At 41.4% G+C, this 25,414-nt stretch overlaps 1 protein-coding gene, 1 non-coding gene and 1 pseudogene across 5 annotated transcripts in view; 1 reads left to right on the top strand and 2 right to left on the bottom strand.

Annotated features, from left to right (window-relative positions):
- The window catches only part of KLHL6 (kelch like family member 6), a 111,198-nt gene that overhangs the window by 34,938 nt on the left and 50,846 nt on the right, over positions 1 to 25,414 (top strand). For 2 of the 4 annotated variants that reach the window (XM_035710178.2, XM_049105755.1), the window contains exon 2: positions 17,273 to 17,388. Coding sequence is in view for 2 of the 4 variants with exons in the window: in XM_025451309.3 (XP_025307094.1) it covers positions 17,102 to 17,388 (287 nt within the window). In the remaining 2 variants the exon portion in view is untranslated. Of the gene's footprint in view, positions 1 to 16,865; positions 17,389 to 25,414 lie in introns of those variants that run through there. The other 2 variants (XM_025451309.3, XM_025451310.3) reach the window with 1 other exon arrangement.
- Positions 74 to 181, bottom strand: LOC112662929 (small nucleolar RNA U13). The gene has a single exon (XR_003138957.1). It is a non-coding gene; the product is annotated as a small nucleolar RNA U13 (small nucleolar RNA).
- On the bottom strand, positions 3,831 to 4,332 carry LOC112662640 (cofilin-1-like; annotated as a pseudogene).

Raw genomic sequence — 25,414 nt, 5'->3', positions numbered from 1 at the left:
GTTCCTCATACTTTTTCCAAACATTTTAAATTTATTATTATTATTATTATTATTATTATTATTATTATTTTCACATCAGATGAGTAATGTGCCAAGATCATAACAAGGTTTGAGGGAGAGGTACATGTCACACAATGGTGTGAGCACCCAATCATCATTCTTATATGAACTACAAAAGGATCCAAACATTTTAAATTTAAAATATAAAAGAATATGGGGCACCTGGCTGGCTCAGTGGGTGGAGCATGCAACTCCTGATCCCGGGATTATGAGTCTGAGCTCCATGTTGAGTGTGGAGATTGCTTAAAAATAAAAGAATAAAAGACCAAAAAAAAAAAAAGAATTAAAAAAAGGAAAAGAATAGTATGGTGAACTCCCACATACTCTTTGCTTTATCTCTCTCTTTTTGTCCAATATTTTCTTTTGCTGAACCATTTGAAAGTAAGTGGCAGGTATGATGCTTCACTCTGAAAACCACATGTATCTCCTGAGTACAAAGATGCTGTCCTACATAGCCACAATGCCATTATCACATGCAAGGAACTTAACTTTGATATAAAATCACTGAGTATAGTTCTGTTAGAATTTTCCTTAGTCCTTAAAATGTCATTTGTAGCTACATTTTTGGGCAATGTAATCAAACCACTAATACCACTTTTGTGCTAGATGAATTCACACATAATTGAAAAATCTTAGATTATCTCAAATATCCCAGGACTCAAGTTTGATTAATTTTCTATTTCAAACCCAAGTCCGTATTCAGTAGAGTTTCACCTAAGGATATTTTATTTTATTTATTTTGTGCACCTAAGGATATTTTAAAACGTGACATTTGGTGTTAATACTTTTGGGACTCTGGAATAACCCATGCCCCCAATTCCCAGTGTGTTAAAACTAGAAAGAAAACTCTTTTCTTTTAGCTGTTTTTGTTTCTTGTTGCTGGGTTGTTGTTTTTTTTTTAACCATGTTAACCATTTTTAAGTGTAGAGTTTAGTAGTGTTAAATATATTTACATTGTTGTACACCAGTCTAGTTAACTCTTTTCATCTGGCAAAACTGAAACTCTGTACCCATTAAACACTAACTCATAGGTCCCCATCTTCCCCCAGCCCCTATCAGCCACTCTTCTATCTTCTGTCTCTATGAATTTGATGACTCTAGGTACCTCATATAAATGGGATCATGCAGCATTTATCTTTTTGTGACTGGCTTATTTCATTTAGCATAGTTTCCTCAAAGTTCTTCCATGTTGTATCATATGACAATATTTCCTTCTTTTTTCAGGCAGAATAATGTTCCATTCTGTGTAAATACCACATCTTGTTTATCTGTTCATCTGTCAGTGAACTCTTGGGTTGCTTCCACCTTTTGACTATTGTGAATAATGCTGCCGTGAATATGGGTGTTGTTTTTCTTTTTGAATCCAGGATCCAGACGAGAATTATACACTCAATATTGTGCTAATAAGTTCAGTTTCTGCTAAAAATCAGCTGGTGTTGACTTATTGCTAGTCATCAGAGATGCAAACTCTATCCAAATGCATATGGATAGGATAGTATCTTGTACATGATTGAACTCGATTTATAAACCTGATGCTAACTACAGTAAGTCATAGTGGGTGTTGGTATGACTGTACCTCGTTTCTGGGATTACCCTTAAGGTCCTGGCTTTTCTCCATCCTTACATCCCTCCCTCATTCTGCCTCAGGAAAAATGCTGAGTGAGGAGATAGAAACTATGTATATACATGGCCCAGAGTCTTCCTTTCCTCTTCCTTTTGTTGCTGTCTACTCTCATGTGCCTTCTGTTTTGCAGTTCTAGGGGAAGGGTAGGAGTGGGAGCTAGCTCTGTTTCATTGTTGCTACAACTGGGTAGATAATATTGATTATACAGTTTGACTCCCTAGCTCAGCTAGTACACAAATATTGGCCCTCATCTCCTGACTCTTTGTTTTATTTATCAGTTGGTTCATCCAGGATAAGAGGGAAAACATTGCTTTTTATTGGACTTCTTAAAACATCTCAGTTATCAGGGAGACACCTGAATACCAAACTCGACATCTACCTGCACAGTGAACCCTCTCCTGTTGCATAAACCTGCTCAAGATAACAAGTTACAATTTGGAAGGTGGCAGGTTCTTTGTAAACCTATGTGAAAGGAATATGATATTGCCAAAGAGATATTAGTGTCAAACAAATTTGGCTTTCCCCACTCTAGGGACCTTCCTGTTGAGGTTACTAATGCCAGTGATGAGAAGTAGAGTAATCCTGTTTGCTACAAGCACGGGAAAAATTTTACTCTTTTTAAACACTCTCTTTAGAAAAAAAAATTTTTTTTCACTGCTGAAAAAGGGAGAAAAGCAGAAAAGCACAAAGAATAAAACAAAAGATATAAAAACATTACCCAGAAATAACCACTTTTCATGTTTTAGTACATCAGTTTTATCTCCAAGCCACACTTCTCCTTTGAGCCCCAGACTGTGTATCAAACATCTCACTTGATAGCGTATCTTGAATGTCTAAGACTCTGCACCCAGCATGACCAAGAATAAACTCCTGCTCCTCTCCCCCGACATCTGTTTCCCTAGTGGTGTTCTCCATGTGAGAGTGTTGGTATCTCCATTCTTCCAGCTGTTCACATCAGAAACCTATGCTGTTCTCGAAAATTCTTTTTCCTTTACATTCCATGTCCAATCCTTCAGCAAATTATCTTGCTTTTAACTTTTCTGTATGCCTCAAATTCATTACTTACTTCTTTCCCTAGCACTACTCCCCTGTCCATGCTGCAGTCACAGGCCATCTGGATTATGAGAGATTCCACACTGGTCCCTTTCTCTTCTAGCTTATGCATACTGGCCTCTAGTAATTTGCTCTCCATACAGAGACAAATATTTTTACAGTGCAAATCCAATGGTATCTTTAGTACCCCAGCCTCCCTTGCTTCCCCACCACCTCCTACCCCCAGAGGTAATGACTTCTTAAGGTGGCTTATGAGGCCCTGCCTGACCTGGTCTACTTACCCCTCTAGCCCCTCCCATACCATTCCCTGCCCTGCTGACTTTACTCCAACCACATGGCCTTTTTCTCAGCTCCTTATCTTTGCCACAGTCCCTTGTACCACTGGGCTCTGCCCACTTCATAGTCTCTGCTTAGACAACTCTTTATGTAGTTATTGTACAGTTGTCCGTCACAGCTCAGTCAGGCATAGAAGCCTTCCCTGACCTCCCTGACCAGGTCAAACTGCCCCTGATAAAGGTTTTCTACCAAATGCATCTCCATCACAGCACTTAGAATGGTTACAGTGCATTCATGGTTTTTGTTTGTTTTTTAAAGATTTATTTGAATTCCAGTTAGTTAACACACAGTATAATATTAGTGTCAGGTGTACAATATAGTGATTACACACTCCATACATGTGGTTTTTTTTTTTCACCTCCACAACATTCCATTTATACACAGAACTAAGCAGACAAGCACAGAGTCACTATTGAGGTTAGAAGTTGACATCATGGGAAAGGGTAACAGGTGAGGAATTAGGGTGTCATTAAAAATACAGGCTTCTCCAATCTGGGGTGCCTGGGGGGAACTTGGTCTGCTTCAACCCAAGAGGAATCAGAAGATCAAAAGTGGTTTGGGAAGGCCAGAACCATCAGGGATAGAGGGAGGAGGAAGGTCCAGGGGCTGAAGGGGGCTATTTGGAAACTAGGGTGAAGGGATTACCCTCCCCCTGCTGGGATCCCCCCAGTCCCTCTGGTCTGGCAGGAAGGGAAGCCTACAACCCCCATGGGAAGGTCTGGGACTACCAGATACTCCAGACATGGCTGGAGGAGGCTCACAAAGGCTTGCCCTCCAGGGAAATGACGGCACTACCCCCCCAGTTTCTCTGCCAAGGTGTAGCCATCCTTGACCTCCTCATAGCAGTTTGTTTGTAATTCATGCTTGATCCTGGTCAGCTTTTTCTTGATGGCATCCTTGGAGCTGGCAAAAATCATTTTGCTCTTAAGGGGTGCAGACTCAGGTGCCCCAAAGATAAACATCAGGTTCTCTTTCTTGCTCTCCTTGGTCTCATAGGTTGCATCATAGAGGACATAGTGGCAGTCCTTGTCTGGCAGAATCTTGACAAAGGTGGTGTAGGTATCTTCTACAGCCTCACCCACATCACCTACCAGGAGCTCCTTGCCCTCCTCCAGGATGATGTTCTTCTTGTCCTCGCCCAGGCAGAAAAGTACTGCCTTCTTGCACTTCTACAACCCCTCTGATGTTGAGGATTTACATACTCTCATGTCACTGAACACTTTGATAACTCCATCAGAGACTACCATGCCAGAGGTCATGTTTCCAGAGTGAAAGGGAGATAACAAAGAGGGTCAGTAGAGATGAGAGCTGCTGCAACTGCTGCCAGGATCCAACTCTGTTTGTTTCTTTTTAAAGATTTTATTTATTAATTCATGAGAGACACAGAGAGAGAGGAAGAGACACAGGCAGAGGGAGAAGCAGGCTCCATGCAGGGAGCCCGATGTGGGACTCGATCCCAGGTCTCCAGGATCACACTCTGGGCTGAAGGCGGTGCTAAACTGCTGAGCCTCCCAGGCTGCCCCTGTTTGTTTCTTAATGTTGGTCATCCCTCACTAGACTGTGAGCTCCTTGACAGGTGGGAACCGTGTCAATAGTTGCTCATTATTGTATCCTGAGACCTGGAATATACTCATTAAACATTAGATGAATAAGCAAATGCATTTCCTTCTGGTATTTTACTACACTCATATTTGCAAAAATGGGAGCATGGTCTACCTACTATTTTATAGTTTTTCTCCCCACTTAGCAATAAGTGAATATTTTGGGGCTGTTCTTTTTTTTTTTTTTAAGATTTATTTATTTATTCATTAGAGAGGGACTCAGAGACACAGGCAGAGAGAGAAGCAGGCTCCTCACAGGGAGCCTGATGTGGGACTTGATCCCCGGACCCAGGGTCATGCCCTGAGCCAAAGGCAGACGCTCAACCGCTAAGCCACCCAGGCGTCCCTGGGGCTGTTCGTCTTTGCAAAACCCACTCCCTGGAATTTTTGCTGTTTCCAGTTTACTCCTTGAGTCTTCATTTGGAAAGTCCACTTTAGAGCTGGATATGGATAGCAGACCTGAATTAGCACTGGCTGCAGCTGTGACATCTGATCTTTTTTCAGGGCCCATCTCTGCACCTAGCAACATCCCTGGTCTGTGGAGAAAGGGTAGCATAGTGGTTAGTATGTGGGATCAGACAGATGAGCTTTAATGGCACTGTTCTGCTTCTGATCCACTAAGGTCCATTGTAATGTAAACAGTCTCAATCAAGCTACTTCAAGAAATGTGGGATCTAGGTAGAAATCTCTCTGAAATCCAAGAGCAGAGCCCTAACTAGAGCTAGAAGGTGGTTCAGATCAGAGTAGTTTCATGACTTAAGCAACAGGAACCTATGGTTTTCTACCCAGTGTCTAGGTGGTAACCTTTCTCAGCTACTCTCTTCCTGTTAGCTTCGGTCTTCTTACTTCCAGGTCTCCCTGCGTACTTACCTTCCAGGTTTCTTCTCTTCAGAAGCTGACTTGCAAATAGCTTTAGTTTGTTTCTGATTCTATCATTTGGCATCTCTTGATGCTTCCTTTTGCCTCCTGTTTTTGCTCTTGAATGACTGTGTTTATTTGAAATTAGAGTCTTTAATTGTCCCATAGGATCTTTGCTATATGTGTCCCTGAACTTAATCTCTGTATACACTTGACTGTCTGGATGGGTGCACCCACTGTAGTCCAATTAACAAAGGGGAGTAGCCGAGTCATGTTGTATCACAAATAGCTTTCTGGGCAGCAGAAGATGTGGACTGGGAATTTTCCATTAGACTAGAGCCTGGACAAATCAGATACTATAACTGACTTACCTACTACAGCCTGTGAAACTTGGGACAAAGTACTCAACTTTATTTTGGAGCTGTGGTTTCCTCAGTTGTAAAAAGAGAAAAATAATCCATTTTATCAAGGTGTCGATAAAAGGAAATAGGGTGACATAAAGCACACAGAGCACTTAACCTAAAGCATCTCAACAAATGATGCTCTTTTAGTTAGTGTCATCTATAGTGTATTAATATATATACAGTTGACCCAAACAACATGGGTTTGAACTGCATATCTGTGATATGCAGATTTTTTGTAGTACAGTACTATAAATGTATTTCCTCTTTTTTTATGGTTTTCTTAATAACACTTTCTCTAGCTGCTTTATGGTAAGAATATAATACATATGTATATATAATATATATAGTGTGCAAAAATATGTGTTAATCAACTCTGTCATTGGTAAGATTTTTGGTCAACAGTATGCTACTAGTTAAGTTTTAGGGGTGAGTCAAAAGTTATACACAGATTTTCAACTGCATGGGGTTTGGTGTTCCTGACCCCTGTGTTGTTTGAGGGTCAACTGTATTTATAATTAACATATCTATTACATATATATGTAATTGAAACATATTTTTTAATTACCTCTGATTAGACTGGGTTACTTCTAGGAAGAATTTCCCAATGGATAAGTTCTATGAATTGTTGTGACTCTGGGGAGAATAATATTTCTGATGTACAGAGTGAGGGATAGGAATGTTTATCTCCCTGGGGAGATGATGGTCTATGGGCCCCTCTACACTGACTATATGGAAATTATCCAAGATGGGGACAATAGACTGCCTGTAGGTACTAACAAAGGCCATTGTGCTGAAGCAGTCTTTGGTCTGAAGCCAGAAGCCAGATTTAGACTAAAATACACATACTTTCTTTTTTATAGAAAGGTTTGAATAATAATAGCTAATGCTTACATAGGATTTCATATATGCCAGACATCAGTTTTTTAAAATTTTTATTTATTTAATTTTTTTTGAGAGAGAGAGAGCAAGAGAGGAGGGTGGGGAAGGGGCAGAGAGAGAGAGAGAATCTCATGTGGGGCTTGATCTCAAGACCCTGAGATCATGACCTGAGCCAAAATTGAGAGTTGGTTGCTTAACAACTCAGCCATACAGGCATCCCTGCCAGACATCATTTTAAAGGCTTCACATATATTCATTCACTACCCTTTCTTCACAATCACATTGAGGTGGAGACTATTACTCTCTTCAATTTACAGATAAAGATACTGAGACATTGACCTGTTTTTAAAATCCTTTCAATAAATTGTAATCAACTGACCTTGCTTTAATCTTATGCCTATCTCTAGTCCTTAGTCCTCTGTGTACCACGTTTCATATTGCTATTCTTTCAAGACTAGGGTTTTGCCTCTCTTCTCCAGCTTATTCGCAGGACTAACATTCTTCCATAAACTTCAAACCTGAGGGCTGCCACCAGAGCCACTAATACCCTTTTTTTTTTTTTAACAGTCCAGAGATCTTTTATTTATGTTTTTTATGCCCATTATGGCATGAATTCATAAAGAATGGGTTCTGGAAATTCAGATTCCTTTCCATTGGTTTTCACAAAGTGTGCTTCTGTGGTTGAAGCAGCCTGGCATTTCAGTTTGTTGGGGCTCAGAGCAGGCTGTGTACCAAGATGTGCCACTGTGACATATTGATTATTCTGAACTGAAGTTACTTAAGAAACAGCCAGTGCTAGAGAAACACTCTGATCTTCCTTTGTCTCCAGAAAGCAGGAAATAAGTCTTTCATGTGAAAGGTACTGTCTCTGTACCAGGAAGTATAGAGACACGCTTGTCGTTAGAGATTGGAAATTGAAGGCCAAAAAGACTATGTGAACAAACTGCATAGATTCTCCACTAGTTAATACCCAAACCTAAGTTTATCTTACCAATTTGTCAGAAATTTATTGTTTCTTTGTCTAGAAAGTATAAAAGCTGCCTGCCATGTATACTCCTTAGATCCCATGTCTATGAGTCTCCATACACATGAATTAAATTTATTTTTTCTCCTGTTAATCTATCTTATGTCAGTTTAATTATTACACAAGTCAAAAGAACCAAGCAGGCTAGGGATAAAATTTTCCTCATCCTCAACAAGTTGAACTCATGTACTTTTCATTCATTCATTCATTCATTCATTCATTTATTTATTTATTTATTTATTTATTTATTTATTTATTTATTTATGATAGTCACACACAGAGAGAGAGAGAGGCAGAGACACAGGCAGAGGGAGAAGCAGGCTCCATGCACCGGGAGCCCGACGTGGGATTCGATCCCTGGTCTCCAGGATCGAGCCCTGGGCCAAAGGCAGGTGCCAAACCGCTGCGTCACCCAGAGATCCCCCTCATGTACTTTTCTCTTTGGTTTCCTTCTTTTTCTGATTATTTCCCTTCACATATTTCAGGATGCTATCTTGGCTCTTAGAGTGCTTAATATGCTCAATATATACATTAATTCTCTTGGCAAGGATATTATCCTTAACTTGTTTGTTTACAGAAATATCAATGGCATGCTGGATAATATTGTAGACTCTTCTAGTTTTGCCATGGGCACATGCCCCTTTTGGAGCAGTGTCATGCCTTTAGCCACATACATCCAAATCTAGAAGATCCAAATCTACAATATTATAGACATAAGGGAAAGCATTGTTCTAAAAGGAACAAGTCCATGTTTTCTAAAAGGCCTAGAGAACATATAATGGGTGCCTCTCTTCTTTCCTTTTGTGATAGTAATTTTGGTGAATTATTGGAATATGGTGGCTCTGGTTTAAAAAAAAAAAAAGAGAAGAAGAAAAGAAAGAAACTTTTAATATCTTGAGCAACCCTGGCTGAGAGGCAAATTGGGACAGGAATCATAATGGGACAGTGAGTGAGGCTATATGAAGATAAGTGGTTCAAAAGTAAGTGTGTATTGGGAAATTCCCTTTATGAGAACGCTGGAATTGTCATCAGGGCAGGTGTAGAAGCTCAAAGGGCTGCAGATATGATTCCATGAGGTGGGGCCAACATTAGCATCTGTGGAGGAAGAGTGATATGCTGGTAAGTGTGAGGGTCAGAGAGAGGAACATCCTGGTACTGCTGTTTCTCTTCCAGGGAAGCCCATTTGGATGTAAGGAGCAGAGGATCAATCAGGCTACCTTGAGAAAAGGGGGCTTTAGGCAGAATTTCTTTGAAATCCAGTAGTAGAGCCTTAACTGGAGCTGGGGGTGGGGGGTCCAGATTCAAGGTAACTTCAGGACCTCCACAGGTGAAAGGGGAAGGTGGTACATTGGTTGTGTGTTGGTAAATGTTTCATAACTGGATTTCAGACAAAAAAGTGATGATTTATAGCATTTACCAACTTCTGTAGTGTAAATACTCTTATTATGGCCAGTTTCAACCAACATAATATCACTGAACTTGAAGATGGGAAGAAATACAACTCTATCTCTCTAGTCAGTTTAAGTCTATTCCAACACACCAGATATTAACTTTTATTTTTTTCCTGAACTTTCCAAGTTTTCAAGAAGTTGGTTTATGATTGTTTTATAATCAGAAAAAAAGTATCAAAAGTTATTTTTTAAAAAAGAAATAGAAATCTGCAGGATATAGACAGATGTATTATGAGTAAGCTTCTCTGATTTTGCCATTTGTTGAAGGTCATTCTTAACTTTTGCCATTGGCCTCTGGATCCACCCAGGGGCTTGCAGCAGGTTTGGTTGAGCTCACTTCTAAATGTTGACTCCCTATTTTGTGGACATTGTTTCAGAGAGAGGTTGCTCAGAACCACCTGGTGCGGGTCTTAGGAACACCTGACCTTCCTTTATGTTCAGAATTCTGCAGAGGACATTTCAGAGTGATGTTCGGAAACCTGTTTAGGTGGCTCTGAAGAGAGTATAGGAAAACATAACCAGTATGTAACAAGTCTTTCAATATGGTGACTAAAAAATGAAGTTATGCTATGGGAAGTTCTGTATGTGGCATTTGTAAGAGAAAATAAAACCTTGACACATCTTTTAAAAAATAATCACCTCCAGATTAAATGAAGCAGTTGGGTCTGGACTTGGCCTTATACTCAGATTTTGGTGTCTGAGCTCCTCACTTAGATCAGCCTTATGCTCCTTCTCATGCAACTTCCCAACTTCCTGTTTCTGATGCAGGCAGGCCCCCAGCTCATTGTTCTTTATGAAAGCATTTATCTTTTGTTATTATTAAGCTGGGACAAGGTTGTCTAGGGAGTTGGTTTCAGGGGCCCAGGGCTAGTGTTTGATGGGCAGGAGTCTAGGAGTCTTGGGTAGCTTTGAATCAGGCAGGGAAGAGAGACCAGGCCACAGTATCTGCAGGATGGGATTGGGGTAGGCTGGGGTGCTCCACTCATGAGGGGGGATACACAGGTGAACCTGATCTGAAGTAGAAGCTGGAGGTTCTTTGTCCTCTGGATCCTCATGTATTAACTGGAACTGGAAGAAGATCACAGAACAGAAAGTAAGGTACTCTTGTTTGAGGGATGAGTGGATATTTCCGGTTATCTCCCACTTACAAGCAAGATACATACAAAGTCTTGATCATGCTACTTGGGCCTGGGGTGGATAAAGCACTGGCTCAGGAACTGCAAGTCTTGAATTCTTGCCCCATTTCGGCTACTAACTACTTGTGTGACTTTAGGGAAGTCACTTAATTACCCGGGTTTATTTCATGATCTACAAATTATTTGTTTGAAGTAGTTGGAGGCTAGCCTGAGATGACACTAAGGATTTGAGAATTCTTCATATTGGGTTCCAAGTGGCCTGCCTGTAACTCTTTTTTGTTGATTTGATTCACTGGAGTCATCCTCTAGTTTCTTCCACCTGATGGCCTTTCAAATCCCTTATCAGAGTCCTTTTTTCCTTTGTTAAATACCTGCAGAGCCTCCAACAGATTCACATATGACAGTGGTTCTCAAAGAATGAACCTGGTACCAGGACCAGCACCATCTGTATCACCTGGAGCTTGTCAGAAATGCAAATTCTCAGTCACCACTCTAGACGCACCAAATTAGAAGGTCTAGGGTTGGGGCCCAGATTATACTGATGCATGCTCCAGTTTCAGCATCATTGCCAGAGGGCAAGCGTCCAGATCCCCTCACTGGCCTGGTCTCTCTCTCTCTCTCTCTCTCTCTCTCTAAGGAAGAAGTTGAATGTTTTATTATTAAACTATCTTCTTGCAAGGCTGTTGCCTCATTGTATAAAAATAGCACCAGCAAGCACAGTATATTGCAAAATTAAGATAGTTCTTTATCTGAGACTATACAACTAACAAATTTTTCAACCCTGCCAGTTATTTCCAATGGAAAGATCATTTAAGTATTTTGACCCCAATACAGGGATAGTTGTAAGCAAGTTACAGTATTCCCTAAGGCTTAGATTACAATGTTATTCTTAAATTACATAATTTTTATAACTAGTTTTTAACCACATATAATTTCAGGATTCTGAATATTATAACTGGAGCCTAGCCTAAAAATCATAGAGTGTTGCAAAAAAGATGCATATTATATTTATCTGCAATCATTAGAAAGTCAAGGGGTATTTTCTTCCATGAACATTGTTACAAGTAGTTTCTTACCCATTGGCACTGCTAGAAGTTGCAATTTTAAATCCTCTATCCATCACTAACTTTTTAAAGATTTATTTTTATTTATTTATGATAGACAGAGAGAGGCAGAGACACAGGCAGAGGGAGAAGCAGGCTCCATGCCGGGAGCCTGACGCGGGACTCAATCCCGGGACTCCAGGATCGCGCCCTGGGCCAAAGGCAGGCGCGAAACCGCTGAGCCACCCAGGGATCCCCCTATCCATCACTAATTTAAGACAACAATGCTAGATTAAGTTGTTTCATACTAGTTTATTTAGGGGTTCCATTTTTACTCAATAGATTATGTATTTCTCATATGCTTCTTTGCTCATTAATTCATCCAGTTCTGAAGGATTACTGCATGTATCTTGATCAGCCAACATTCTTCATAACAATATCTACTGATAAACTTTGGATTTTCTTCAAGAACTTCATTAATTTCAGTTACTTTTCCTTATAGAGGAAAATAGCATTCACTAGCAGCTTTCACACTTTCCAAAACACTGAACTTAACCTTGTTTGTCCAGTTTTGCCCCGACTTTAGGCAGACTACAGTAAATAACATCCCCCGAAGCTTCCTGTACAAAATTGCTGATTCCCACTGTTCCAATACCATTTTCCATTGCTATCCATTCATGTTTGTCTGGGAGCTAATGCAGAGTGGAGCCCAAGCAGCCTCCAGCTGGCACCTACCTTGAGCCCCCAGGATTGGTGGGTGCGGAGGTGGTACCCAGGCTTCAGGCTCATACCACCATGTTCACAGGGGTGTGGGGGTTGCATTGCAGTGGCTCAGGAACCCCGACTGGCAGGGGATTAGGGGGCAGGGGCAGCCCCCTCTGACCTGGTGTCTTACCTGTTGTACACCATTTTCCAACCTTATCCCATTCACACACCTTGTCTTCCAGTTGTACCTAATGGTTTATAGTTCTCCAAATACTCCTTGTTCCTTACCCCTTTGGTGTGTTCACTCCTTTTCCCTGGAAAGCCTTTACCCTCTCCCTTTACTCTCATAAATTCTTCTTGTTCTCCCAGGTCAACTCACACATTAGCTCAGCCATGCCGGCACTCCTGCTAAGAGAGCCACTAGCTACCAAGGCAGAGCTCTTCTTCCAGCTTTTGATTATTCTTTAATCCAACCATGACATCTATCTACCCCATATTTCTTTTTTTTTTAATTTTTTAAAATTTTTACTTATTTATGATAGTCACACAGAGAGAGAGAGAGAGAGAGAGAGGCATAGACATAGGCAGAGGAAGAAGCAGGCTTCATGCACCGGGAGCCCGACATGGGATTCGATCCCGGTCTCCAGGATCGCGCCCTGGGCCAAAGGCAGGCGCTGAACCTGCTGCACCACCCAGGGATCCCTATCTACCCCATATTTCTTGACTGAATCATACGTAATTGGGCTTCTGGGGTATATGACTTGACTTGTGAACTCAGAGCTTACTGGGGAAGACAGACGAGCAGCCAGATAATGAGAGTATAGTGCTTTAATGCATCCACAGAAGTGTGAGCAGTGCAGTATGTACACATGCAAGGTTTGCAATAGGTGTAGGCATGTTGGGGAAGCTTTATGAAGGTGGGAAGGACACTTATCTTGAGGGATAAGTTTTGCAGGCAGCAGGAAAGTATGAAGTGCAGATCTCCTTCAGTTGCATTTAGACAGTAAAGCAAGTCTTTGTTCATTCTGCTGGTTCTACCCTCCCACACTTTTTTTTTTGCTGCTCGTTCTGGATAAATCAAGTTAAAATGAACTGCACATTGGGGCACCTGGCTCAGTTGGTTAAGCTTCCAACTTCTGGTTTTTTAAATATTTATTTATTTGACAGAGAGAGAGAGAGAAATTTGAAGCAGACTCTACACTGAATGCAAAGCCCCACGTGGGACTTGAGAGATCATGACCTGATCTGAAACCAATAGTCAGAGGTTCAACTAATTGAGACATCCAGGCTCCCCTAAGTTTCCAACCTTTTCGACTCAGGTTATGATCTTATGGTTGTGGGATGGAGCTCTGTGTCAGGCTCCAGGCTGAGTGTGAAACCTGTTTAAATTTCCTTCTCTCCCTCTCCCTCTGCCCCTCCCCTCCTCCGCTCTTAAATAAATAAATAAATAGAATGAATTGTATGTTAAATGTGTATGTATGTATACATTTCAAAATTTTTTTCTGACAGGAAATATAAAATCTCTGAACCTGAGAAAAGATCATTTATTACACACAGACCATCTTCTTACCAATTACCTATGTTCCTATATCTATAGATAATGTGATGAAAGCCTGATGTTACCCTGAATGTGCAATGGGGTTGCACCATAAAAGTTGAATGCTGAAATTATGAGACTTAGAGCTTATATAGGGCAGGTGGCACATGGCCTCCTCCTAAGAGAGAAATCTTTATTCTGGAATGTAAACAAATCTTCTGGGGAGGGGGGGAATCCTTACTTTTCCTTTTCTACCCTGAGATATAAACAAATGGTATCAGAGGCTTCCCTCCCTTAGAGGATGAATGATGAATGTGTCCACTACTGTGGACAACTAGAGCTAAGTCCTCTGAGAGTCTTCGATGGGGACAACACACTTCAGCATTGTCCCACAAAGAGACAGAAAGCCAGCATTTTTATCTGTCAACTCCTGGCTCTCAGTTGCAGGTCCCTTCTAATGAGCCCACATGCTCTTGTAGCTGGAGAATGCTCTCAGGCACAGTGATGCTTTTAGTGTGCTTATAGGAACTATCTGTGGGTGACCTCTAGGACGGACGAGGGGACATGGACATGATATCTACTATGTGATCTTCTCTGTCTTCATGTCTCTAAAATGGAGATCATAATACCTAACTGCCCTGGGTTGGTGGGAAGATGAAGTGCATCAGGCTTCACAAGGAGCCTCTCACGGTTCTTGAAATGTAGTTGATACTCAGTAAATGGTAGCTTTAGTAGTAATAAGTTAACATGACAGAACAGTGGCTCTTCTTTTGTAGGGGACTTAAGACTTACTTCTGATACTATAAGTTGTGTCAGAGAAGACAGTTGACAGGGTTAGAAGGGGCAACCTGTTGGTTTTAGGAAGAGAGATTTCCCTTGAGTAAAGCCACTCATTTGCCTAATAATAGAATCTATTCCTTTCAAGCACTATAAAGCTAACTGGCCTAGTAAAATATAATTAAGATAGTTTTCTCAGTATTAAAGCTTTTGCCAGTGGCTTGTACATTTTGTTGCTTGGTAGGGAAAATAAAACTTCCACAGAACAGGGTTATTTGGTTTGTAGCTATAAAGAATATTTATCAGTTCATACTAAAATCTCAGAGCATATCCAGGTTGACTTGGATGCCAAACTGGTTGTGTTTTTTACCTTTGCACTAAATCCAATTGTAGGCATTATCACACCTATGCCACAAGTCTGTGTGTGCATCCCTACTAGGAAAATGTAAGGGTGGGGGCAAGGTAACAGTTAACCTGCTTACGTCAAGGTAATGGGGTGGGTGGCCTTGGAAGGTATATGAAAAATAATAAGGGAACTTGGTAAACAGGATCCATCATAAATGGAAAATTGAGTTTTATTTTTATTTTGTTTTATTGGAGGGTGAATTGGAATGATCAGTGTTGTTTAAACTTTGAGAGGTTCTGGGTGACAAGATGCCATGAGAAAGATTGGGTTATGTGTTTCCTTAGTTGCAACAGAGGTGGTAGTTGGAGTCATGGAGGTGGAAGTGCTGATGAGCTCCTCCTAGTTGAGGCCTGCAGGAAGAGTCAGGGTTGTGCATGTCCTGGTGGTGGGCACAGGAGGCTAACTGCACACCAGCCCTTGCCCCTCCTCTGTGCTAAGAGGCCCTGATTTTGTTTGGCTATTAGACCCTTGATCTTGGGGAAAGTGGAATCGAGGCAGTAGATGAATCATGTTTGGTGCAAGGCAATCACATTATTTTATTTGTATTTTCTGGAGCTTGGGCCGAGTGGTCAAGTGACTTAGGAGAAGTCTGATAGAGATGAAGGAAGAGACCTGTCCTGCTTTTGGATTGTTTGGTATTGTGGCAGCTATTATGTCATCATGAGGTGGCATCTCCATCACATTGAGAATATGACAGAATGGGAAAATGGAAAAATTCTGTGTCCTTGATGACATTACTGAGTTTCTGGATTAACCTGGGACTCCATATCTCTGGTTTCTTATAATGTGAGACTTCTATTGTTTAAACCACTTTTGATGGGCTTTTCTGTTATTGAGACCAAACTGTCTTGATTGACAGAGCTCTGGATATAGCACAAGTCTGGTAGAGGGGAGTTAACAAAGACGCTGACATTAGGAATAAGTATCCATGGAAGAGAAGAAGAGCTGAGGCAGAACCAGGAGCCCTGAAGAGGGCTCAGTTACTGACCAGGGCAGAGAAAGGATTGGGACTCCTTTTTGATCAGAGCAGCCAGTGTTTCCCACTGCTAGATGGTTCATGAGAGCAGGAACCAGACCTCGAAGGCCCCTTTGGGGAGATGCTGCGGACTGGAGCAGCCACGGCAGAAAAGGCCTGTGGTTCTCTGTGGGAGATCTAGGAGTCAGGACCAACATGATATTACAGCTCTCTTAGCCTGATGATGGTGGAAGAAACGGGCTTTGGGTTCTCTCACTCACTTGAGCAGAGCTTCAGTTTCCTTCTCTGTAAAATGAGGAAAATCATATTTGCCCCCTTGGGTTCTTACAAGGATTAAAATACATTAAAATAAATTAACTTCTTTAATCTGTAATATAGTGGGAGTTTATGAAAAGGTAGTTATTATTCTTTAACAGAGACCTGCAGAGGTACTGAAGACACTTTGTGGTGTACCATCAGATGCATGACCAATAGATGCTGAGTGAGATCAGACCAGTTGGAGACTCGCTAGGGTAATCTGTTGTTGACCTACCCTGATTAGTCTACTAAGAGAGAAGACCCTGGGGATGGAGTTTCTGGAGACCATTTTTTCTCTGTCCCCAGAGACATATCTGAAACAATAGACTTTCTTGGGGCGGGGGGAGAACATTAATATTTGCTATGACATTGTTTTCCCCTGAGCAGGGAGGAAGACAAGGGCAGAATATGTGCGGTGCTGATATAAATGAGAATGCCAGCAATAAGTGGGTTTTCCAGAGTTCCCAAGGGACTGGGTGGGGGCTTATCGTGGGGTCTCAGACTCCTGACAAGAGGGAGGGGGAAGATTGCATAATGTTCCCTGCCCATCCTATCATTGAGGACTTGGGTTATAAAAATGCCAGAGGTACAAATGTAATAACCAGAATCAGAGGCTTCCTGCTCACGGATATGAGGGGGAGATGGACCAAAATAACCCCACAGCACTAATAGCAGACTCTGAGAAGCTACCCCTTCTCTCGTGGAGCCCCTTTCTACACAACCCTTCTAAGTAATTTCTAACCTTTTGTTGACTCACAGAAAGAAGAAGAATAGAAGTTACTGGCGTTTGTAGTAACAGGATGAGAAAGTACAAGACTTCCTGTTGTGTGTGTGTGACAGCTGGTGATAAGTGGAGGGCTCTGCACAGGAAATCCGCCCAGCTTCTGCAATGTGACCTGCCTGAAGCTTGGGCGCTCCTTCAGTCTGGATGTAGATGGCAGGACAAAGGGGCTCCTGGACCATGGGCGACGTGGTAGAGAAGAGTTTGGAAGAGCCCTTGGCACCTTCTACAAATGAGCCCTCCCAGAAAAGGGGAGACCTGGTAGAAATCTTAAATGGGGATAAGGTAAAATTCGATGACACGGGACTCTCCTTAATTCTGCAGAATGGCCTGGACACCCTCCGTGTGGAAAATGCTCTGACAGATGTCATCTTGTGTGTGGACATTCAGGAATTCTCCTGCCACCGCGTGGTGCTTGCTGCAGCCAGCAACTATTTCAGGTCAGCGCGCCTAGGATTACAGTCAAATTGGGTGCAGGTTTAAAGAAAATGGGTATTGATGTGAGAGCCTGATCTAACTAGGTAGCTGTTGTTGTATGTACATTTTGGATATCTATTTACATTTGTGTGTCTATTCAAGATAAAAGGAAGGAAGCTATTAAACCATAGATTTTAGGGTTTAAGGCATATTAAAAGAGAGATTGGTATAATTTAAAAGCAATATTTATATGTTATGGGGAATCTTCTGGATATGTGTCTTTGTTCCAAAGGATGGAAAATTATTGAAGTCATGGGGATTTCTTCCCCCTTGGTCTGACTAGTGTGTTGGAAACATGATGTTGTCTTTGTTCACCAGTAGATGTAGAGAAAAGGTTGTGGCCCCTCTCTGGGAGTTATCGAGTGACTTGCTGAAACTTAGAGGGTGGATTGGAAAAGAAAGCAGTAACAAAGGTGCTTTAGCAGTGAGGGGCTCCCAGTTATAACACACTCTGAAACCTGGGTTCCATCCTGTCCTGCCCTTCCTGACATTGGGATTTGAGGCAAGTCACTGCATGCTCTGAGTTTTGTCATCTGTAAGCTGGGGACAATGATGATTACTTTTCTGGGTTGTGATCATTAAATATGAGAAGGAAAAGGCTCTTACACAGTGCCTACAGTATAGTAGATGCTCACTATGTCTGCTGAAAGTCTTCACCTCATTCTGTTTGGTTCAGCTTAGAACCATTTATTGAGTGTTTACCACAAGCAAATGCCTGGGATAGGAATGTGGAAGAATCAGGAATGAAGTGAACAGGGCTGGATTCAGAGTTCTCCAGATCAGTGTAGACATAGTGGGAACCAGTCCCCAAGGGAAATGAGGATGAAGAAGGTATTTGGAAAACTTGAAAAAGAAACACCTTTATAATTCTTTTTGTTTTTTTATCATTCTTTTTAATAAGATTTTTCTTAACTCTTGGTTCTGACTGAGGAAATTAAAAAGTATTTACAGATGTAAATATCATGGAAAGTGTTTTATTTTTTCATTTTTCTAAGATGCTTAGAGGGAAATTTTTCCTTGGAATTCAGAGAGCAGGGTCAATGAATTGTTGTGGAATGATTAGATCCCATATGTATACAAGACAAGGGGACACCTGGGTTTGCAGAAGTAGTGCCTGCTATGTGCCAGACAGACATAGTTATCTGATTTTATTTTTGCAGTAGTGCGGTAAAGGTGGCTGATGTTCCCTTTTACGAATGAGGAAATGGAAACCCAACTTCACATATGTAATCATTGCTAGAGCAGGGATTGGGCATGTTCTAGAAATCCTTGTTTTTACTAAAATACAAATTGCCACTATATTTGAGGCTTCATTCCATAGGAACTATATAAACGGTAATGTGTAGGCACAGTCATAAAGACAAGTTGACACAGATAAACACATTACTTGCCCACCAGTTTTGAGCATATCTTTATATCGATCACAATCACTTTCAGAAGTACATGAAAATCAGCTTCTTGGATCAATGTCCTGAGTACCCATTTTTAGGTTTATTCATTCTGTTTTTAATCACTGGAAAATGGTTGTCACACAAAGTTATACCCTATTAGCAATTTTGTTAGTGGTTTGTCCTGCTTATGGAACAGGACTACTGACTGTGTGCTCTCAAGTAGATCACCGGTTCCTCTGGTCCTTGGGTTTCTCATCCTAACTGGAAGGTGTTTGGGCCCAGGTCCTTCCAACCATGCTGATGTGGGATACTTAGGGTAAGTGTCTACTGGTCCTCAGAGGAGTTGGTAACAATGAGATGCTGGAGGCTGCATACATGGTATGTACGCCTGTGTAAGAAGCGTCTCTTCCAAAACTGCCTGGTTATGGAGGGAAATTCCTTTTATTCTTTTCTTCAGAGCAGTGACTTTTGATTCTTATCTTGGTATTTCTAAGATGACTTTCCTCCTATAATAAACACAGTCCTGGAGACAGGATTCTTTTTTCTAGTACTGCTCTGAAGAATAATTTCTGTCATTGAACACTTACTGTGAGCAAAGTTTTGTGCCATCTGTGTCACATGCACTATCCCACAGCAACCCTGTGAATGGGGTAGTTTTATCCCCACTTACAGATGAGGAACCAAAGCCCAGAGTATCTCATAAAGTGACCAAGTGGGATTTTGACCTAGGACTCACATGAAATCAGACATTGCCTCACAGCCTGTCTTGCTTTTGTTTCTAAGGTTTTGAAAGGGGTTGGGAGCCAAGTTCCTTTTATGCTTGCACTTCGGAAGGGCAGAGAGTCTGCTGTGTCTGAGAGGCTTCCGACACAGCCCTCTGTGCTTGGGAGGGCCTGTTAAATTATGTAAGGTTTTTTTTCTTTATTCATTGAAAACATAAATATTTTCCATGGAATGATTGAACCATAGTGTATTTAACCAGTCCTCTGTTGACCGACATTTGGATTGTTTCTTATCTTTTACTATACACCGATGTCATAATGAATAACCTTCTACATGTCATTTTATATGCATGCAGGAGTACCTGGGGGTGCATTTCTTGAAGAAGGTTTGCTGAGTCAAGGAGAAATGTACCTGCAGTTTAAGTGGATATGCCAGAATCTCCTTGATAGGGGTTTGATCATTTTACACTCCTTATAGGCTTGCCAAAAGAAGATGGCTTCCAAGTTTTGGATTTTTCCCAGACAGATGAGAAACAGTATCTCAGTTTGTTTTAATTTGCATTTCCCTTAATTTTTTTTTAAAGGATTTATTTATTTGAGTGGGGAAGGGCCGAGGGAGAGGAAGAGAGAATCTCAAGCTGAGTGCAGGGAGTCTGCTTAAGCCTGGGACTCGATCCCATGACCCTGAGATCAAGACCTGAGCCTAAACCAAGAGTCAGACACTTAACCAACTGGGCCACGCAGGCACTCTGTATTTCTCTTATTTTTAATAAGCTTAAACATCTTTCTTGGGATGCCTGGGTGGCTCCGCGGTTGAACATCTGCCTTCAGCTCAGGGCGTGATCCTGGGGTGCCAGGATCAAGTCCCACATCAGGCTCCTTGCACATAGCCTGCTTCTCTCTCTGGCTATGTCTCTGCCTCTCTCTCTCTGTGTCTCTCGAGTAAATAACAAATCTTTTTTAAAAAACTTTCTATATGCTTAAGGATCATCTATAGTTCTTTTTCTGTGAACCTTCTCTTCATAGCCTTTCAAATTTTCAGTGTATATTTTTTAAAATTAAAATTTGTTTTGATAAAAGTACTATGTGCAGATAGTTAACAGTGAGCCAAATATTACAGGCTTATAATGAACAAAAAAAGTTCCTCTTCACCTCCTCTACCCTTCAGTTTTCCTTGTCAGAGCCACCATTTTTGACATTTAGCTGTTTCTTCTGGTATTAATATTTATATTTCTTCAAAATATGGTTATACTATTATTTCCTGATTTCTCAATTTTACATCATTTATTGATTTCCTGTATGTCTGATAAGGACTTAGTTAGCCCTTACACCTAACTCCCTTACCGCACACTTCCCTTCCTTACACTCTCTCAATATAATGTTATCACTTTTTTTTGGTGAAATTTGTACTAAGAATTTACATTATGTCCATGAAAACATTGTTTCCTGCTGAGCCAAGTTGTGTGATAATGTTACACTTTGTTTCTTATAAAGCTTTTTATCTTTCCTGAAGTTAATAGTTCATTCCTTTTTCCATTTGCTTAATTTTTTTAAAGATTTTATTTATTTATTCATGAGAGACAGAGAGAGAGAGAGAGAGAGAGAGGCAGAGACACAGGTGGAGGGAGAAGCAGCAGGCTCCATGCAAGGAGCCTGATGTGGGACTCAATCCCAGGACTCCAGGATCACATGCCCTGGGCCAAAGGCAGACACTCAACCACTGAGCCGCCCAGGCATCCCCCATTTGTTTAATTTGGGGGCTGTCTTTCACTCACAGCCTCTTATAATGATCTTTCATGTGGTCAAGTGAATCAAAGAATCTCCCAGTTCCATTCCCCCGCCCCCCCCCCCCAGAATCTTGCTCACTGACATCATTTTATACATGTTCTTTGGACCCACTGCCTAGCTATTGTCTAGCTGCATATGTAGCCATAGTGGCTATAAACAGGGACTGTATTAGTAACTCAGACAATAGTTCCCTTTGGGGACCTATTTAAAAGTCTTGAGTGGAGTGAGGAATTTGGGAAGATACACAGTGTTGAGGCTGAGTTAAGGGCAAAGGAGAAGAAAGCTTTATTAAAAGTAGCTCATGGCATACATTAAATGTCAAACAACCAAATGGCAAGGTGTCTGAATATTCTCATGGCAGGAATATCAAGGGAAGCGTAACTTAACATTCATAGTAATGTTTTTTAAAATGCTATAAGACTGCTAGTGTCTTTTATAAGACTGCTAAGAAAGCTGCCATTTGTGTTATGCCTCTGGACGTGTCCCCAGATCAAAGTCTTTGGAACCAGTTGTGTATCCTGCATGCTGAACCCCATCTCCCAAAGATCTCCATCTAAACCAGTGGTTCTTACCATTTTAGGGGGCAGGGTACAGTGGATACGCACACTCCATAAGTGATGTTGACCCCTGAGGGCAATCATGTTGTGAGTCCCAGGGATGGCTGAGAGGAGGAATGGTGATGTAGGGAGGGATCATCTGGTTTCTCACAGTCCTACCTGATGACCGGCCTTCCTACATGTATAAAAAAACTTACAGGCTGTGGCTAAGTCAACAGCAAACTCCTTTGTTGCTGCTGATAGCCCAAATCTGCCTGAACCTTGGCTCCTGTCTCGTACCTCTGTACCTCGTTCTATGAGGCCATGGTGAAGGGACTTTGACCACTGGCTACAAAAAGCAAGCACAGGTCAGGCATGGGAATGGCATTGTGGGCCCAATCTATTAATATTATTATTATATATTGTTATATATCAACCAATTACTGTAAGGCAGAAAGTGAGGTGAGAGGCTAGTCTTAAACCATGTGTAAACATTATAAGCCTTTGCTTTCTCTACATAATAGTGTAAGGTGTCTACAAAGGAGTCAGTAAGCACAGGTAATAGATAAGTGCAAAAGAAAACAACGAGTTAAGGCCATCTGGATCTGGATTAGAAATCTGGTTAATGGTGAAAGCATTGAAGATTATTGTTGCCGTAGTGGTGAACTCAAGCAAACTGGTGATTATACTTCTAGCATCCAGTCAAGCATTTTATGCTTTTAATATTGTTCGTTTGGCAGAACCAATGTGGTGACTGATATTTACGTACTTTAGGTCTGTAATTTCTTATCTGCAATTCTAAAATCCTCAAAGTGCTGATAATTGGAAAGATTTTTATAACTTATTGTGGATGAGTCTGTGTCTTGAACTGCTCTTGCCTGATGGAGACATCTGTCCTGAACTGAGGGAAGGCTACTTAGAGTCTGTTTATTCCACTTAGGGCCACTATCCATATATTCCTGCTGAAGTAGGAGTGCATTGGATTAAGGAGTGCTGAGGGTGCTATTTAATATTCAGGATATGGTAATATCCAAACAATTCTGAATGCCAGAGCACCTCTGCCTGCAAGATTTGGGGGTAATGGATTATGGAACTTTCTGGTACAGTTTGTTTTCATTTTGGTGTTATTCTTCTACCTTGTTTCACAGGAATATTTCACATACTTGTAAACATAGTTTACATGCAGTTTTGCATCTTGCTCTGTATCTTTTTTCATTATAATCTTTCCTCCATAGTTTTCATGACTCTATTTTGTTACCATTTTTAATAGATGCATAGTATGGAAATCATTCTCTCATTGTGAATGCAGGTTTCTTCTAATATTCTGGGTTTTTTAAAAAATAATACGGTAGTAACCGTATTTGTGTTAAGTATTTATTGCAATTTGCAGTCTGGAAAGGCCAACATTTTTTGAGTATTTACTGCATGCCAGGAACTTTGCTGGATTTTTTTTTCATTTGGTTTAATCTTCATAATGTCAACAATTAGGTAACAACAAGTAGATAACATTGTCTCCTAAAATTTTACCCTCCAAGGAACTCACTTCATAGGAAGAATGGCTTCCCCATTGTGACCCAAACTGAAAACAGATCTTTCCACGGTGCAGAAATGTGGCTGTTGGGACATTTCCTGTGTAAGACCATTAATTCCTTTTCCCTACCACATACTAGTATGGTCTACCTAAGCTGAAAATGAGGAGAAAATGTAAAAATTGCCTTTTTGTGCCTGTAAGCCCCACCCTACACACACACACACAGGTAAGCAGAGTACTGTGGGAACATTCAAGCCAATTTGTGTCTGGGGCCTGATCTGACAGACGCCCTCATAGCAGCAAAGACTCAGCATGGCTTAGGACACCAGTCTGGGTCAGGGTTTTTTTTTTTTTTTTTAATTCATGAGAGGCAGAGAGAGAGAGAGAGAGAGAGAGAGAGAGAGAGGCAGAGACACAGGCAGAGGGAGAAGCAGGCTCCATGCCGGGAGCCTGATGTGGAACTCGATCCCAGGTCTCCAGGATCAGGCCCTGGGCCGAAGACGGCACTAAACCGTTGAGCTACCCGGGTTGCCTTGGTCAGGGGATTTAATACAAAATAAGGAAGCAGGTTAGGAGGTGAAGTGAAGAGACAGTACACTTTGAAAGTATAGGGCCTCAAGAACCTATAGGACATCATTGAGGCAGGCACCAGTAACTGCTTGGTGTAATGAAAACACCATCTTAAAATCTTGTCATTGGCATTTGAGTCTATACCCTTCCATTTATTGGCTGTGTGCATCTTAGAGGAATTGTTTGGCCTTTTTATTGCTCAGGGCTGTTAGACAACACAATGAAGCTAATGATTTATGTATAGCTATCCCAGTAAGTTTATGAAATACACATAATAAAGTTGATTTATTTATGAATTTATTTGCCTTAACATTTTATGCATGACAATAACTCAGATTTCTTCATTTTAAGAGAAATCAACTGGATTTATGTAGGTAACTTGCAGAGTCCCTCGGAAGGCCAAACTTAGAAAAAAGCAGGCAGTGGCCAGGACCACAGCCCAAAGCCAATCAGAACCCATGTGGGGAGGACTTTCCTGCTACTCAGGATCCTGGAAGCTAACACAGTTCTGGCCACTGGCACTGTTGCCCTTGCAGTTCCTGAAAACTGGAGACTGCTGATGCTTCTGCTGCCTCCACCATAATGGGCTTTCCCCTGTCCCTCCTTCTTTGCATTACCAGCTCCCAGTTCCTAGCCTGGAGTTAGTTTATCTGATTGGTCAAGGCTGAGTTACACATGCCAATTCATTAACTGTGACAAAGGCTGGGAAAGCATGCCTTGGGCCTCTGCGGCCTCTGCCACACTCTGTGTCTCATTCAGAGGTAGAGTTTGCCATACCTATGAAGGGCTTCAGATGCTGGGCAACCAAAAGCTGGCAAGAGTCCATTACATGCAGCTACTATGTGCCAGGCCTACATAAGGTGCAGAATAAGGGTTAAGGTATCATGAAAAATATACCAAGTATTAGAGAATTCCATGACTCTTGTCTCAAATGCATCAGAGGAAGGATCCTGAGGTCTTACAGGCAAGAGGACAATTATTTTGCACTTTTTGGGACACCTGGGTGGCTCAGCAGTTGAGCATCTGCCTTTGGCTCAGGGCGTCATCCTGGAGTCCCAGGATCAAGTCCCGTGTCGAGCTCCTTGTGTGGAGCCTGCTTTTTCTTCTGCCTATGTTTCTGCCTCTCTGTCTCTCTCTGTCATGAATAAATAAATAAAATCTTTTTTAAAAATTATTTTGCACTTTTTACTTCTCTTCTCCCTTCAAATATTTAGCCCCCAGTATACCTGTGAGAGTGTGTGGCATGCAGACACACCATCCATCATGCATGGTCAAGAAACTGGCTGAAAGTATGAGCTATGAGAGAATCCTTGATACCATTGCAATGGCTGGCATTCAGCAAACAATTTGTAAAATTTGATGTCAATAAAAACTTGATATTCCTCCTGCAGTTTCTGTCACTAATTAGGTAGCATCCTGGTCAAAGCAGAATGTTGTGGATTTAACAGTTT

This window comes from Canis lupus, chromosome 34 (genome assembly GCF_003254725.2).
Source record: "Canis lupus dingo isolate Sandy chromosome 34, ASM325472v2, whole genome shotgun sequence".
Lineage (NCBI taxonomy): Eukaryota > Metazoa > Chordata > Mammalia > Carnivora > Canidae > Canis > Canis lupus.
This window is presented reverse-complemented; position numbering and strand designations above follow the sequence as displayed.